General features: G+C 36.0%; 1 protein-coding gene across 5 annotated transcripts in view; it reads right to left on the bottom strand.

Annotated features, from left to right (window-relative positions):
• FOXN2 (forkhead box N2) overlaps positions 1-18,344 on the bottom strand; it is a 57,233-nt gene that overhangs the window by 12,332 nt on the left and 26,557 nt on the right. For all 5 annotated transcript variants that reach the window (XR_004352826.1, XM_032652707.1, XM_032652706.1 and 2 more), the window contains exons 2-4: positions 14,447-14,997; positions 2,947-3,071; positions 177-241 (exon numbers count right to left, since the gene is read on the bottom strand). Coding sequence is in view for 4 of the 5 variants with exons in the window: in XM_032652707.1 (XP_032508598.1) it covers positions 177-241; positions 2,947-3,071; positions 14,447-14,983 (727 nt within the window). In the remaining variant the exon portion in view is untranslated. The remainder of the gene's footprint in view (positions 1-176; positions 242-2,946; positions 3,072-14,446; positions 14,998-18,344) is intronic.

Here is an 18,344-nt window from a genome sequence, read left to right as displayed (position 1 = left end):
TTAAAAAGTTAACAGCAGAATAAAGGGTAAGTTTTAGTTTCTTTTTTATAAATGTTTTTATTTTCCAAAACTTCTACAATGAACATTTAATACTTTTATAATTTAAAAATAATTAAACAAAAATTCTGATTTTTGATCTGAGTTTTTATGATTTAAAATACTGATCTTCCACATACCTTTGAGAGTTCGCACCTGGTTCTGCTTGAGTACAGAGCTTAAGTAGTGAGGTGATAAAGAACCACTGAAAAATAAAGAGATAAGACAAGCGTACTTATAAAAGATCTTTATTTCACATTTTATAGAACTTAGTTACAAATACAACTAATTTGTACAATAAAAAACACAAACTATTTTTACCTTGTTTTCTTTGCTAATACTATTCAGTTTAGGAAGAGTCTGCCAAAGCAGAAAGAGCATAAGATCCAAGTTTAAATCACAACTATTTGGGTGTTCTTAGGCAAAATAATTAATCTTTTAGTTTCTTCATCTGTAAAACAGGAATAATTAAACCTCCCACGTAGGGTTGCTGTGATAATTAAATAAGAATAATGAATTTAAAATGCCTGGAACAATAGACAATACGTAATAGTTACTGTTTGATTTTGTATTGGATGCCTAAGTTTGATATGATATTAATACAGGTGTTAAAATACAAATAAAGTGTTTACCAAAACAATGTTTAAGGAAGACTGTATGGTGATGACAAAAAACAGATAAGCTCCTGATTTAATCAATAAATATCAGTATCAAATTAAACTTTCTATATTCATGAAAAAAGACCAGTAGTTTTTTTCTTGTTTTTGTTTTTTTAGTTCCAAAAATTAAGACATTTTTGGGACAAACTATTTCTCTTCTTTGGAATTTTTGATAGTATTTTTTAAAAATCTGCTTTTTGCTAACCAAATTGAAAGTCTAGGGCTTCCCTGGTGGCGTAGTGGTTGAGAGTCTGCCTGCCGATGCAGGGGACATGGGTTCGTGGCCTGGTCCGGGAAGATCCCAGATGCCGCGGAGCAGCTGGGCCCGTGAGCCATGGCCGCTGAGCCTGCGCGTCCGGACCCTGTGCTCCGCAACGGGAGAGACCACAACACTGAGAGGCCCACATACGGCCAAAAAAAAAAAAGTCTATTTCTTAGTCACAGTTTTACGTACTCTATAGATCATTCTCTTCCTCAGACTGACCAATTATGACATGAAAGGGCTACACAAAGTTGTGTCAGATGGAACTGTTATTTTGCCAAACAATGATAAAGAGAAAATGTTTCTAAAAATATTAAGGTAATGTTTTAAAGTCAAAGATTATAATCTTTATGCTGTTGTTTTATCTACCTGTTTTTAAACCACAAAATCAGCTTTATTTAACATATAAATATATGATAAAGCTAAGAGATATAAACATGAAAATGCATCATATCAAAGGCACAGGAAAGTGTATTTTTGATGGTATACAAAGTAGAGTGCCAATTCTCCCATTTAATTTTTAATAAAAAATAACATTGCTAAATAAAACATGAAAGGACCATCAGCAGAACTTACCATTCGCTTCTAAACTATTTTTTTTCTTTTTTTTTTTTGCGGTATGCGGGCCTCTCACTGTTGGTGGCCTCTCCTGTTGAGGAGCACAGGCTCCAGACGCGCAGGCTCAGTGGCCATGGCTCATGGGCCTAGCCGCTCCGCGGCACGTGGGATCTTCCCGGACTGGGGCACAAACCCGTGTCCCTTGCATTGGCAGGCGGATCTCAACCACTGCGCCACCAGGGAAGCCCTAAACTATTATTTTTTTTAACTAGGACATCTCATAAGCACCAACATTAAAGAAGGTATCAACTCCCAAACAATGAGAATATGAAACTCTGATAACGTCTTTTCTAGGTTTCATTTCATAAGGATAAACCAGTTCTTGTTACAATGATCCTTCTAATCTACTAATATGGTAAATAAGCTTAAATCTCAATAAGTATATATGTATATATATTGCTGACATTTCAACTTTAGTCTTACTAATTTTTTTAACTGTATCTCAGCTATAACCGCTCCTCTAAAAGTCATCTAATAATACTTAAAGAAATTAAACACACGAAATGTTGATAACTGTTGCAAATGGGAGTTCACATTCTCCCTACTTTTGTGTATGTTTCAAAATTGCCCTGTATTATTTTATTAAAAAGCTTAAAAAACTTTTTATAGACTACCCTTAAAGGTATCTTGACAAAATCTGTCATTTTTAACTCAAATTAAGATATGTAATAGAATTTAAAAAAAAGATTCTGAAGGTTTCTTTAAGAAAAGGAAACAATCAGATTTAAGGACATCGTATCATTTTCAGATTTAACTTAAAATTGGAAAGCTATAAGATCAATTTGTTGATCACTGAGTTAGAAAACAGAAGCCAAGGAAAATCATTATATTTACCAGCAGAAACAAAACAAATAAAAAACTCCAAAGCATTATTTTACTTGACAACATTTAAAAATCTGAGACTTGAACATAATTTTCTAATATTAAACATATTGTGAAGGAAAAAAACTTAAAATAGAAAAAGAAATATAAATATGTATATAAAAATGCTGCAATGACAAATTTAATCACCTTATTTAAAAATTTTTAAATATACTTTTACTTTCCCATGTCTTCAGGTCAGCATTAGCACTGCAGACAATTTAAATGATTTAACCTTTACAAAAAGGTTTCAGGTGATACCTGAAATCATATTATCACTGTCTTTAGAGTTTAGTTAGAATATTATTAACTACATTTTCCAGAATTTATGTTCTCACTTATCCAACATCCTGTTTCCTAATAAGTTAGACTATAAGTAAAAATGCCTTATGCTAATGTCTTATTCATAAATCTCTATATAATTAAAAAACACTACAACTCTAAGTTTCTCCATCTCATATAATGAAATCTTATCTATCACCACTGACATTTACATGTTAGATCCTGTACCTTTGTGGTGATGCAGGAGGGGTGTAAAATGTTGATTTTGAGGGAAAAGGTTGCTTCTTCAGTGCTTGCATAAGGTTGGGTTTATATTCTGGATCAACACACCATAAGGAGCCTTTTCCATTAACCTAGATTAAAATATACAAGAATTAGTAACCTGGAACTTTAAGACACACAAAATCAGTGTCTGAATGCTTTTAATAAATGTGTGTGGGGAAAAAAACCCAATAGTACCTTTTGAATACAAGGCAAAAGTTGAAGTAAATTTGCTAGGAATGGACTGTGTGACTAAAAGCCCCAGAGGCAGACTGCCTGGGTTCCTATCCCCTGCCCTGCCATTGACCCGCTGTGTAATTTTAGGAAGGTTAACTAACCTCTATTTCTCTGGGCCATTATTCCCTTATTTGTAAGGTATGGATAATAACAGTACCTACCTCATAGGTTTGTTCTATGTATTACATTATGCATAAAGTACTCTGCACATTGCATGGCACTAGGGCCACAGGACTGCACAACTCTAGGACATGGCATTCACATCACATTCTGTGAGAATGATACAACACCAAGCTGTGCAGAGAACAGCATGAAGGGCTGTACAAGGTGGTCCTCTACATGCTAAGATGTCAACAAATGTTACCCCTTATCATTACTGTTAAAGAAAGAAAAGATTAGGTAGTGTCATTCTCCCCAAAGTGCTAAACAATATATTAGGTGATGCATATAAAAATAACTTCATTTTTTATGGCATTAACACTAGTGTTTAGTTTCCCATTTATTTTCTTTTTTGTTTTTTTTTCCGGTACGCAGGCCTCTCACTGTTGTGGCCTCTGCCGTTGCGGAGCACAGGCTCCAGACGCGCAGACTCAGCGGCCATGGCTCACGGGCCTAGCCTCTCTGCAGCATGTGGGATCCTCCCGGACCGGGGCACGAACCCAGGTCCCCTGCATCGGCAGGTGGACTCTCAACCACTGCGCCACCAGGGAAGCCCTAGTTTCCCATTTAAACTGTTTAAATTCAAGGCAAACAATTTAATGAAAAGATGGCAAAAGTCTCAAAGAGTAGTTAAGTCAAAAACTGAGGCATGGAAAAGACTCCTGTAAAAGATAAAAAAGAGGGAGAAGTATCAACTCTTCCCTCAAGATGGTTAAGTTACAACATTCGAGGAACTTCTGGATAATATGGTAATGGCCACACAAGCCCAGATTTCATGGAAATAGTCACTAGAATCTAAAAATAATACAATTTGTATGATTTCTGGAAACTAGAGAAAATATAACAGAAGTGCCTGCTAAATTGCAAATGGGAGGTGCCTGAAAGACTGGCTTGCCTGCTCCACAATTCCGCTAATATGAAGGAACAGCTTACCAGGAAGGTAAGTAGACAACATACCTGAAGAATCTCACGAAAATGATCTAATGTGCAAGGGGAAAGGCCAGGCTATGAGATAATTCCTTCAAACAGGTTTGAAAAATGCTGAGTATTTTACCTCTTTCCTTCTTAGAAGGTTACATTACATACTAGCAGATTAAGGGTCCTAAACAGTCCTGCTTTAATTAAACCTGTTTTAAGAAGTTTCCCAAAGTTATTTGACACAGAACCTCTTTCTCCCAGGAAACATCTGAGGAGGCTAGTGTTCTGTGGAACACCTATGAAAAACACTGATGTGATTAATGAATTCTTGGAGAGTATACTTTCCAAATATTAACAGAAAAAACTACAAACATTGATTAGACCATGAAGAAAAATAAATTATCCTTTAAAGATCACTGTAGCGTAAAAAGAAAAAAAAAATATCCCAACAACAAAATTCTCTGACCACTTGGAAATTTATAAACACTCTTGTATTAAAAATATATCCAAACTACAATTATAGATTATCTAGTAAATAAAAGGTATAAGAAACAGTTATATAAAAACTAAGTGGGTGTGGTCAAATGCCACACACACTAGTTGAGCTAGTCAAACTAAATAACTGAAGGACTTCAGGAGCTTAAGACCACCTGCAAACTCTTCCTTCAGGATGTATCTTTCCTACTTCTTTAGCTGAACATCCATCCCTACCTACACATCCTGAACAGTCTGACTAGATGCACATCCCTACAAATATACCACATTTACCTACAGCTTACATACAAAACCCTATAGCCATGCAAAGAGGAGGTCCAACTGCAAATTCATCCCACACTGCCCCAGAGCTAAACACTACTTGTACAGAAGTTAAGAGTACAAGCCTTGGAGGAAGAATACCTATTTTGGAATCCTGGCTCTGTCACTTAACAGCTGTGTAACCTGTAGAAAAATGTCTATGTTCTCTGTGTACTAGTATGCTCAAGATATATATAAAACAGTACCTACCAGACACAAAAGCACTCAAACATTGGCTACTACTATTGCTATATGTTATGTTCATTTTCTTTGTAGTTTTAAAAATTGTTTGTTTCTTCCAGTCTAATAGCATGCAAATTTGTTTTTCTGTTTCTATTCCGCTAGTTACTGATACTAAATTTTAATAAATATTTTTGAATATATTTAATCTTTTGAAGATACAAATGTCAAAAATTAAATATAAGGTATAACCTGACCCCTTCCCACCATGATGTACAAAACTTCCTCAGAACTAACTCACAAGATTAGTGAGATTCAAACTGTTACTATTTTTTTTTTTTTTTTTTTTTTTTACGGTATGAGGGCCTCTCATTGTTGTGGAGCACAGGCTCCGGACACGCAGGCTCAGCGGCCATGGCTCACGGGCCCAGCCGCTCCGCCGCATGTGGGATCTTCCCGGACCGGGGCACGAACCTGTGTCCCCTGCATCGGCAGGCGGACTCTCAACCACTGCGCCACCAGGGAAGCCCCTTGTTTTTATGTTACACCTTTTCTATTTCAAAAACCCTTTCTTAAACTTTGAATTACACTTCATAACATTAACAATTATATAGACAACAATAAAACTGACCTGTGTCCTATTCCCTTGCTCCTTTCTGCTTGTATAAAATCCTATATGATGTACGCTATTATCATTGCTGAAGATTTAATGTGATAAATTCCAGGGTGCTTCCATTTCCTGAACTCTTTTTCAAGGTAACATTAGCCTATTACCGAGGCTTTTTTATCTCTAAATATCATGTTGTAACTATTATAGCAGAATGGCATAATGAAAGAATACTGTTTCACACGTTTTCAAACTGAGGTTCTAATCATTGCTTATTGATTGGCTACTTGATAGTGGACAAATCACTTAATCTCTAGGAGTCTGTCCTCTCATATTTTATCTGTAGAATTAAAAAAACAGGCCACTTCATTGAGTTGTGATGAGAGTCAAATAAGGTAATGTATATGCAAGCGACATAGAGCTGCAAACTAAGTGAATACTAAGAGATTATACTGAAATTGGCACATATCAATAGTAAGTGTATATGGCTTAATAACAATATATTCCTACTCCTAAGAGATGAGGGAGTTTTTAAAAACATCAACAATAAGAACAAAAATCAATTAATTCCGAAGAGACAAAAGTTAGAAAAAAAAGAGATGGATTAAATTGATAAAGGAAAAACATTCTTGTCTGAGGAAAAGTATGGTAATTGAGTATAAGGCAGTTTTTAACATCCTAGCAACTTAAATATATTGGAAAAGAAAAACCATGGGTGTCAAATCACACTGTAATATAGTAAGAAACATACCATACTATCAGGTGAAACCTTTTCTGGCCTACAGCAGCAAGATATCACATGAAGTACACTAAACAAGTGTTTGAAATTTTAATTTTTTTCCAAAGGAAGTCAAATTTTACAAATGTAGTTTTGAATTAAGTGATGGAACATCTTAAATTAGATATATTTTCAGTCGCTTGACCTAAGTGGTAAATGTGTTTTGAAGATTGGGAAATAAAACTTTAAAATGTTAGCACCCACAACATCCTTTGCCCCAAAACCACTTCAGTTTCATACAGAAAAGATATGCATGAATTATTTTTCATATATTGACTAAGACAATTATTTTAATAATTCTAACCATGTTCTACCTTGGTATTCCTGAGATTATACTCCTAGAAGCTGTTTAGTTCAAATCTACTTTTAAAATTCTCTTGTGAGAGAACTGCAAATAATTTTGATCTTTTAAGAACTGCTATTTCTTTGAAACAGCAAATTGGAAGAACTGGTACTGAAAACTTGTAGTTCAGGGCAGTTAAGTGTCTTGAGTAAGTTCTCCAAATAACAGTCTGGTTTATGTTACCATGGCAGCACTTCCGTTCACTGGGTCTGTTCACAAACTATCAGTAACAAGATAAAATTATGTATTTGCTAATCTATGTTTCAGAGTCTAGAGCAAAAAACTTATTTGGAATCTAAGTCTCACTTAAAAACTTTGCTTCTTTATTAAGTTGTGCTTAGATGATGGAACACAAGTAATAAAGAGTTTTAGAAGTATTGTTTTAAATTTGCCTACTACAAGACACATTTTTGTGCAATGGAAACAGGAAATGTGCATTCTCTCATGTACTATTTTGCATTTTGGAACTCTAAGGCTTCTGGACTTATTTGGTAAAGAACCACAGAAGCTTTTGAAGAAATGAGGAATATATATTAAGAATTGAACTTTAAAAAGATTTATCTTAATGGAAGTTGTAAAGAAAACTGGGAGAAGAAACAATGTTCCCTATTCCTGAAATGTTTTTATGTACCTGCCCTGTACATTTTAATAGTTTCCCCCCTTGACTACCTTTTTCAGTGGTTTTTAGAACCACTAAGTTTAAAAGGGCATTATTCATAATTCTTGCTTATAGTGTGAACTTTTATGGTGGCTTGCGTGACTTCCTTTCTTGGGATTTAGCTATTGAAGCAAATCACAACTACGAAAACGTAGAGACTAAAATTGTACTAAACCAGGCAAAACTTCTAATTTCATGTTTCCCAGTTAAAATCTCCATTAACTGTTTTAGTTTGGCTTTTACAAAAGTTTGAAAAGCAGATTTAAGACTTCAGTGTTAACATTTAAAACATAAAAACAAATCAAAACAAAAAAAACACCATGCCTAGTTTTTGTAATTTTAAAATTCTGAGACAGATAAACGCCAAGCCAAGATTTTTAGACCCATCTCTTGAGAGTGGTAACTATGGTATGGATGAGGGTAGGAAACTAATCAACAGCTATACCAGCTGGCTGGGTATCAATATCAATTTGTAGTTTGACCTGGACCTTTGTCAATCTTGTCTTCTTTTTTGAGATTACCATCTCTAGATAACAGCTTTCATCAGAAAACTGCTTTCAAGGTTGCCAAATTCAGTTCCAGCATCTAATGGAAGTAAGTGTAACTTGCTTGCCTTTTGCCGACTGGAAGAGAAATACTGTCCTTTTGAGGCATTGATTCAAGAAGTATTTTATAAATTAAAAAAAAAAGAAATTCACAAGCCTTCCCAATCCCACTTGAATGTATCACTTTCTGTCCAAACTTCAGACATTTAAGTAAAGTGGTCCATTGATTTTCGTGAAGACCATCACCTACCAGTTCCTTCCCTCCCACCCCAACTTGTGGCAATAGCTGGCTAATTTTTATACCAATGTATTACAATTTCTGTATTTATTCTCATATTCTTTATTAGCTCATAAGATAATTTCTTTCTCTTTATCACACTCTCCCTGAAATCTGGACTGTACGTTTTCCCATTCACTAACTTCCACTTCCTTAATTCCTTTCTTTCTCTAAAGATTCAAAAATGCTCAGGTTAATTATATAAATAATGTATACAATTAAAAATTAGGGACAAGAACAAATCCCTTTTGATTACTAACACAAATTATACCACACTAGACATATTGTTCTAGAACTTTACCACAATGAATATTCTTATATATTGAATGCATCTCTGTGTGCAAGTATGAGTTTTACTTAAGGGGAGAAATCAGAATCTGATCCACTAGATCAAAGGATACGCACATTTCTAATTCTAATAACTACTGCCAAGTTGCCCTCATGAATGGTCATACTAATTTACACTCCTATTAACGGTGAGAAACTATTGATATTGATTTATTTCCCCATATCCTCAACTAATAAAACATTAAAAAATTTTGCAATCTAATGGGTAAAAACTGTTTTGTTCTTTTAATTTGTATGTCCCTGATTGCTAGAGAGGATGAACATCTCTGCATATGTTTATGGCCATGTGTATTTCCTCCTCTGTGAAGCCCCTGTTCATATTTTTGTTAATTTTCCTATCAGGTTTTCTTTTTCTTATTGGATTGTATGTGTTCCTTACATACAGCGGTGTGCTGCTGACTGTAAACATCCTCTATCCACTTCGCATTTAATGACATAATGTTGGTAGCTCGAAAGTGGCCACAATAGAAATAACCACTGTTCATATATTTTTTTTAAACTTTTTTTTTTTTTTTCGGTACGCGGGCCTCTCACCGTTGTGGTCTCTCCCGTTGCGGAGCACAGGCTCCGGACACACAGGCTCAGCGGCCATGGCTCACGGGCCTAGCCGCTCTGCGGCATGCGGGATCTTCCCAGACCGGAGCACGAACCCATGTCCCCTGCATCGGCAGGCGGACTCTTAACCACTGTGCCACCAGGGAAGCCCCATATATTTTTAATTCTAATCTTTTGGCTGCTACTTGTCTCAATCACTTCTTAGTTCATCATTTTCAAGTTGTTTTTTTTTTTTTTTTTTTTTTTGCAGCATTTGACACTGTCGCTCATTCACACTTAAACTGACTCTCCCTGGCTTCCATTATACCATACTTTTCCTAGACTCTTCTACTGAAAATCAACGCTGAGGTCTTTAAACTTAGAGCTTTAATACCATAACATCACTACCATTCCTGTATCATATTTCTAAATATCTAGTAGACAGTTCCCCTTTTACATCCCATCATAAGCATAAACACAATAGGTCTAAAACTAGAAAAGAATTAAGGATACAGTTCAAAAAATAAAACCTAATAATGCACGGTGGAAAGGATACATCCAAAATTTCCAATGCTTTCAGTCGTCTGAAAGGAAAGTTTGACTGGGGCAGGGGGATCTGCTTCCAAAATGGCTCACTCATATGGCTATTGGAAGGAGGCCTCATTTCCATGCCACAGGGGCCTCTCCACAGGGCTATTGAAATAAGTGTCTGTATGATATAGCAGCTGACTTCCCATAGAGCTAATTAGCCAAGAATCCAAGATGGGAACCATAATGTCTTTTATAACCTGGATTCAAAAGGCACACTTCATCATTTCCACAATATCCTCTTGGTTACATGAGTCAGCCCTCTGCAGTATTGGAGGGGACTTCACAAGGGCACAAATACCAAAAGGTGGGGCTCATTTGGGGGCCATCTTGGAGGCTGGCTATAACAGAGAATGATCCTTTGAAATTGCTAAGGCTTTGTTTAATGGCCTAACCACATAGTTGCCCTCCATAAATGTTCCATGTGTAGTACAGAATGTGTTACACAGCAATTTATTACATAGCAATAGATAACTAATAAGCTCCTTTAAGTTAGTTATAAGACGATGATGTGTCCAAATGTCTTGCTACCCAGGGTGTGTCCATGGATTTAGAGGCATCAGGATGACCTGGGAGCCTGTTAGAAATGAAAGAGCCTCAGTCCCCATCCTAGATTTGCTGAAGCAGAATCAGTATTTTAACAAGATTCCCAGATGATCAGTAGGTACATTCAAGTTTGAACAGCACTGTCCTATAAAATCCTTCAGTTACCAAAAAATATAAGTACTTGTCCTTTTAACTTTTATTCTAAATAAGAATAGGAGATTTCTGCTACCACTTGGGGTATAGAAAGCCATAAAAGAACATCACTCCCAGCCTAACAAGAAAAAAACTGGACTTCCCTGGTGGCTCAGTGCTTAAGAATCCACCTGCCAATGCAGGGGATATGGGTTCGAGCCTGGACCAGGAAGATCCCCATGCCGCGGAGCAACTAAGCCCGTGCGCCACAACTACTGAGCCTGTGTTCTAGAGTCTGCGAGCCACAGCTACTGAGCCGGTGTGCCACAACTTCTGAAGTCCGCAGGCCTAGAGCCCATGCTCCACAACAAGAGAAGCCACCACATTGAGAAGCCTGCACACTGCAACGAAGAGTAGCCCCCGCTTGCCACAACTAGAGAAAGACCATGTGTAGCAATGAAGACCCAACACAGCCAGAACTAAATTATAAAAAAATTAATTAAAAAAAAAAAATTAAAAAACAAAATAGCCTACATAACCGTAATTTTTTATGAGCCTATCTGAGATCTAAGGCTGCAAGACAACAGAAATAATTGAATTTTGAAGTATGACAGGTCCTGTGAGGAGAGACAAAACATATGAACAGTTTCACATTTGGTAGACCATGGAAGAAGTGGCAGTCACAATAAAAGGCAAGAAAAAAAATACTCAAAACTGTAGGCAGGCAGGAGACCGAAGGAAGACACCCTTGGAGACGGAGATAGATGTGCAGAACCTACCACGGTCTGAGGCTGGAGCAAAGATATCAGGCAAAGCCCATTCATGCTCCAGGCCCTGAATGAGCAGAAGGTGAGATCAGGTGTCACTGTGGCAGAGGCACAAAACCTGCCTAAACCCTGGACAAAGCTCCATACCAAGCAAAAGCAGTCTGCCGCTGAGAAAGAGGCAAAGTATACTCCTCACCCCAGTCCCCGGGAAAGGATGGCTGCTATTGGGAGAAAAGTACAAAACCCAGCTATCTTCACATTTTACTGACACTAGGCAATGTATTCAATACTACATGCCATTAGAAGGGCAGGAAATCTGTTCATGCCCAAATCCTTCAAAGATACAAAGCAGAGATCTGCTGCTGCTGGGAAATGGTCACTCACTTGAACCTAGAACTTCCCACTGATATTAGGCAACATCTACCCACCATGATAGGAATGAGAAAGAAATTGGCCTGAGTGCTGGAACAGTGCCGTCCAGTAGGAATTTATACAATGACAGAAATATCCTATTTTGTGCTATCCAATATGCCAACCACTAGCCATATGTAGGTAGTTGGCTATTGATGAGTGCAGCTCTAGACTCCACTCTGAGTAAATGGGAGAGACTGTCCGCTCATGCAGGAGACAAGGAAAGTCCCACTCTTGAGGCACAGGTGTACAGAGTCTGATTAAGACTAAAACTGGAGCAGAAGAACCAAGAAACCCACCCTGTTCACACTAAGAACTTTGCACCAAGTAACAAGCAAGAGCAATCTATTGCTAAGGAAGGGGCAAGAGTACAGAGAGAAATACTCAACTCCTCTCACCTCTAAATGCGTCACAAACTGAAAGATGGAGTTGGAGCAGAAATGCTGAGAAACATCACCTGACATTGCAGGCCGCACACTAAGTACAAAGCATCAACAGTCCATCTCTGTAGGAATGTGAAGACTATGGTACACTGAAGGTAACTATGACAACCACAAAACCCAAACCCAGCTCAATTATTTACTAGATTGACCAATACCTGTTCATACTAACAATGTGACAGAAGTAGAGGAATATCTATTTCTGGATAGAAATATTATTTACCTCAGTCTCTACCATTCTTTAACAAGCAATGGCTGCCACTTAATCCAAAATTATGCAACACACAAAAGCAGGAGATAAAACAATCAACAAAACCAGACCCAGAGATGGACCAGATATTGAAGTTATCAGACAAACACTATAACTATGATTAATATGCTTAAAGATCTAGCGGGAAATTTTAACAAAAATATGGTGACTACTTTTTAAAAGGCAAATGAAAATATTTAAAAAATATGAAGACTTTATCAGGCTAATCAGCAGAATGAACACAACAGAGGAAAGAATAAAACTATAGAAAGACTGGGAGATTGGGACTGACATATATACACTAACATGTATAAAATAGATAACTAATAAGAACCTGCTGTATAAAAAATAAATAAAACAAAATTCAAATATTCAAAAAAAAAAACCCCACAAACTATAGAAGGATCAATAGAAATTATCCAAACTGAAACAAAGAAAGAAAAGAGTAGGAAGAGGGACAGAGCAACCAAGAGGTGAGACAATAGCAAATGGTCTAATATATTTTTACTTGGAGCCCAGAAGTAGATGGTGAACCACAAGAAATATCTGAAGAGATAATGAGGAAAAAGAATTCTAAGTTTAATGAATGACAACAAACCACAGATCCAAGAACCTCTGAGAAACCAATGCAGGATAAAAATAAAGAAAAACACACCTAGGCACATCATAGTCTGCTGCTAAAAAGTAGTGATAAAGAGAAAAATCTTGAAGACAGATAGTAAGAAAAAAAAATTACAAACAGAACAACAAAGATAAGAATCGTAACAGACCTCTCTTCAGAAACTATGCAAGCCAGAAGAGAGTAATGTCTTTAAAGTACTTAAAAAAAAACCTGTCAACCTAGAATTCCATACCCATCCTCCACAAAAAGGTTAAAAAAAATATTTCATTGCTAGTAGACCCAAACTATAAGAAATGTTAAATCAACTTCTTGGGAAAAAGGAATTGATCCAGATAGGGCATCAGGATTAGTCAACTTTTTCTGTAAAAGGCCAGATAATAAGTGAATTAAAATTATTTGAAGGTAGACTGTGATAAATTAAAAATATATACTGAAAACTGTATAGCAATGAGTTTTTAAAAAAAAGAGTAGCTAGTAAGCCAATAGAAGAGATAAAATTGAATCATAAAAAAATACTCAATTGAGGGCTTCCCTGGTGGCGCAGTGGTTGGGAGTCCGCCTGCCGATGCAGGGGACGCGGGTTCGTGCCCCGGTCTGGGAGGATCCCACATGCCGCGGAGCGGCTGGGCCCGTGAGCCATGGCCGCTGAGCCTGCGCGTCCGGAGCCTGTCCTCCGCAACGGGAGAGGCCACAACAGTGAGAGGCCCGCGTAACGCATAAAAAAAAAAAAAAAAAAAAAAAAAAAAAAAAAAAAAATACTCAATTGACAAAAAGGCAGGAAAAGTGGAGAAAAGGGAACAGATACAGCAAATAGAAAAAAAATAATGTAATGACAGATTTAAATCCAACCATATCAGTTACATTAATGTAAATGATCCACACTCCAGTTATAAGGCAGAGATGGTCACATTGAATAAATAAGAATAATACATAAATATAGTGACAAGAACATTACAGAAACTAAGAATAGAAAGTTAGAACATTAAAAAAAACTAATTATAACTGAATCACTTTGCTGTACACCTGAAACGAACACAACACTGTAAATTAACTATACTTCAATTATTAAAAATTTTTTAAAAAGAGAGAAAATAATAATAAATAAACCCTAATTTATGTACCTACAGTAGATTGAAAATAATTCTGCTAGGTTTATATCAATACTGAAGAAATTTTTAAACTTCTCAAATGAAAGCAAATGGTGAATATAATTAACCTCAAGCTGAAGTAATCTGACTATTTTTTGTCTTCCTCTGATTTCCTCATATGTTACGATCTCCATGTTAATTCTCCCCCACCTCCCTAAATATAGCAATGTTCATAAACACTGACCTTGCCATGGCTTCTTTCCACTTTCTGAAAACATTTATTCAGGGATAGATTATGTCGAACAGAATTCTTCCAGCCTGTTGGTGCGGTTGCAAAATATGGGAAGCGGTTCAGTATCCAGCTATAAATTTCTTTGACAGGCAAACATTTATTTGGAGACTGTTCAATAGCCATATAAATGAGAAGACTAAAGGAGTATGGGGGTTTTGAAGTTGCTGATTTTTTTTCTGGGTTCTGATAGCACGACGGTCCTAAGGATGGCACATCATCTCCCTCTATGTCATACAATGGACTAACAATTGGAAGACCCTCACTTCCAAAGCTGAAGTTTGTTAGGAGATTAGTACTTTCGTGAAGCCAGTTCAAGTTTGTGAGTTCATCATCTGCTGACTCACTGTTCACTAGAGTGGCCTTTGGCCTGGCAGCATCAACAGCTTCAGGCAAGCTTCCCATTTTGTAAATCTGGCTTAATCCTGCAACCTTTTCAGCTCCTGGAGTTTCAGCTCTCTTTTCTGGAGTCATTCCAATTATTGGACCCATTTACTCTTACAGTTCTGCAACAAAAGAAACAATTATCAGTCAATGTAATACTTAAGATTCGTAAACTCATGGAAGAAAGAAATACATATTTAAATAGCCCCAAATCAGAGAAATTTTGCAATCAATATCCCACATAATATTTAAGCACAATATCTGTATAACAAAGATGCTAAAGGTTACTATACAAGGAACAGAACTTATTTCATGTTATTTGAAATGACGGCAAATAAAATGCAGCACTATAGCACAATATGTACAGGTGATATTAACAGAATTAAGTAATGTATTTTGAATACTTATTAAAGTCCCTAGGCTTTAGTAACTGCCTAATAAGTAATGTTTACTGTTATTAAAAATGAACAATTATTTCTTTGAATTATAAAACTCTATAATCTATTCATTTTATGGATCTATGACTTCACTGTAATTAACAGTCATACATATGGCTCAATACAAACAATAACCAAATTTAAAATAAAGCTCAAATAATAATTCCAAATAAACCCTTTCCTCAAATCTGAAATACTTACCATAAATAATTTCTAGTATTTTTATAGTATATCATACTAAAAAGATAATATTCCTTAGTAACAAACTAAATTCGTTACTAGCAAAATTATATTTACTATAAATTTATTATTTATTTGTAAATTCCAGTATTTTTTTTTTTTTGCGGTACGCGGGCCTCTCACTGTTGTGGCCTCTCCCGTCGCGGAGCACAGGCTCTGGATGCGCAGGCTCAGCGGCCATGGCTCACAGGCCCAGCCGCTCCGCGGCATGTGGGATCTTCCCAGACCAGGGCACGAACCCGTGTCCCTTGCATCAGCAGACGGACTCTCAACCACTGCGCCACCAGGGAAGCCCCAGCTTACATATTTTATTATAGAGAAATAGCTAAGTAAAAGTACATGTATTTAATATTTAGTAGTCATTAAAAATGACTGTCTTGAAGATTGTGAAGTAAACAAAAAAGCTTATTAAAAACTGGTGAAAAAGTAGAAAATATACAGAAAGCTAACAGTGCCTTATATTAGTAACTTGGTAATTTTTTTCTCTGTTATATTTTCCGGTTTTTCTTTAAGGTGTTTATTATTTTTATAGTTTAAAGTTAAAACAATATACTCAAGGGGGAAAAGACTGTGTTAGACTATTTTTTAGTTGTAGTATTTCCATTTCACAAGAAACAAAATCACAAAAAGGTCACAGACTGATCAAAGACCTCTAGTCAAAAACAGAAGCCACCTCTCATTCTTAGTACAGTTTATTTTGTTATTAAGCTTTTCTGTAACACAAATTAGTTCACTGGTAAGTAGGGGAAAGATTTTAGTACAATGTGAAAGTCACATTGGTTTGTACATGATTTTTCCCAGCCTATGTCTTTGCACTACTAAATAGTAAGAGCTGAACCCCAAACAAGCTAACACAGTGGAAAGCAGCAAGCTGCTGAAAATACAGTACTGTACACAATTCTCATTCAACCCATGTTCTTCCTCTTGGCACAGTCTGGTCACACGCATTGTCTTGAAAATACTTAATGAAGTCTTCTCTGCAAATCTTTATGCATTTCACTCTGGCCTCCATAACCCTGTAGCTTCAACCCTTCCTTGCACACCCTTCCACCAGGCTACCTTCATCTCTTGTTTTTTAACCTTAAGTGGACTGTAGTATTTCTTTATATGTAACAGAGTTAATATATCTTTTTAAATATTCTAGTGTTCTTATTAAGACTTATTTTTATTAGTGTTCTGATTACAAAGCTTTGCATGTTTTGGGTGCGAACCATCAGCTCTGCACAATTTCAGTGTTCTCAGAAATACATAATATGTAACATTACAACAGAAAGGTCTGTATATTTTACACCAAAATCAAGAAAAGTTTGTTTTAAATTTTTATGAAACTACTTCTTAAAATGAACTGAAAGCATTCGATAGCAGATAATTAATAATGTGCATGGAAGTTTGCTTCATAAAGCAAAATAAGTAAAGAAATAAAAGGAAATCTGGGCTACTGATGTATTGATAACACTTCCTTTTAGTGATCTTTTAAGAACAATACTTCAACAAACCAAGTTTAACTGTTACACATAATAAATGTCACTCAAAATAGGCACTTAAGGCCTAGAAAATAAAATGTGGGATATGAAAATGTATCCTAATTTCTTAGGTGTATAAATAACATAACCCAAATAATGAATACATCCACTACAAACAGATTTCCAAAACCAAGATATTGGTACAAAAAAAAGGCATGTAAATGTACAAGACGATTTAGCAAAGTACACATTTGTGTTAAGACTCCAAATCTACATTTCAGGAAAGGACAGAATTTCCTCTCACAAGGAGAATTTTCAAAGTGGAGAGTTCAAATAAACCCAGTACAATCACTCTGGAGCCCCTGTCTAGAGCTTCACTGTATGACGGCCATGGCAGCATCTTGAGAAGACAGCTCAGGATTAAAATGCACCATTTTTTCCCACAGCTATGCAGCTCATGCATCTCCAAAGCTGTCCAACAGAGAACTGCATGTCTGCATATTATGTTCAATGCTACAATGACACTCAACTCCAGGGCAAGAAAAACATAATAAGATTCCATATTGGAATTCTCAGATCACTTCTCAAAAGGTCAGAGGAGAGCACTTTTGCTTAGGTTTGTATTAACACTGGTCTGAGAGGAAATGCTTGACAGAGAGTAATAAGTAAGAGAAGGGAAACTAAGGCAGCAGAGAATTTTCAGTGTCATCTAAGGTACAAGGTGCCAAATTACAAGGTATTAGAGGTGTCACAGTGATAGCTTTTTTTAACCTGAAATAATTAAGGAACCTCCTAAACACAAAATGTTGGTTAAAACCACATAGATTTTATGACTTAATTTATCCACATTTTTAATTGATTGTATCAAAGATTAAGCAAACAAATTTTTCCTTTATAGTTAGAATCCTTAAATATTATATTATTTAGCCTCTAAGTTTTTCACACATCTCGTAAAATTGAGTTGTACTAAAACTCGTTTTTCCCCCCACCAAATTCATTAACATTATTGCAGCAGTAATTCATTCTTTTTACAGATGACTTATATTCTACTTTATGAACATACCACAATTTATTATACTCTTAAGAATATTTATTTATGTTTATGTTTGGGGCTATTACAAGTAGTATTGTTATGGACATCCTTGTTCATATCCCTTGGAACACAACTGTAAATAAATTTTCTGAAATTCTAAAAGCAGAATATATGTGAAGGAGTGGACTTATTGGGTCACAGAGTATTCTTTTCTTCAATTTTAACTGATAATGACAAATTGCTACCAGGAATGTATGTGTATTTTGTTTGCTCCATGTACTCATCAAAAAAAAATT

This window comes from Phocoena sinus, chromosome 13 (genome assembly GCF_008692025.1).
Source record: "Phocoena sinus isolate mPhoSin1 chromosome 13, mPhoSin1.pri, whole genome shotgun sequence".
Lineage (NCBI taxonomy): Eukaryota > Metazoa > Chordata > Mammalia > Artiodactyla > Phocoenidae > Phocoena > Phocoena sinus.
This window is presented reverse-complemented; position numbering and strand designations above follow the sequence as displayed.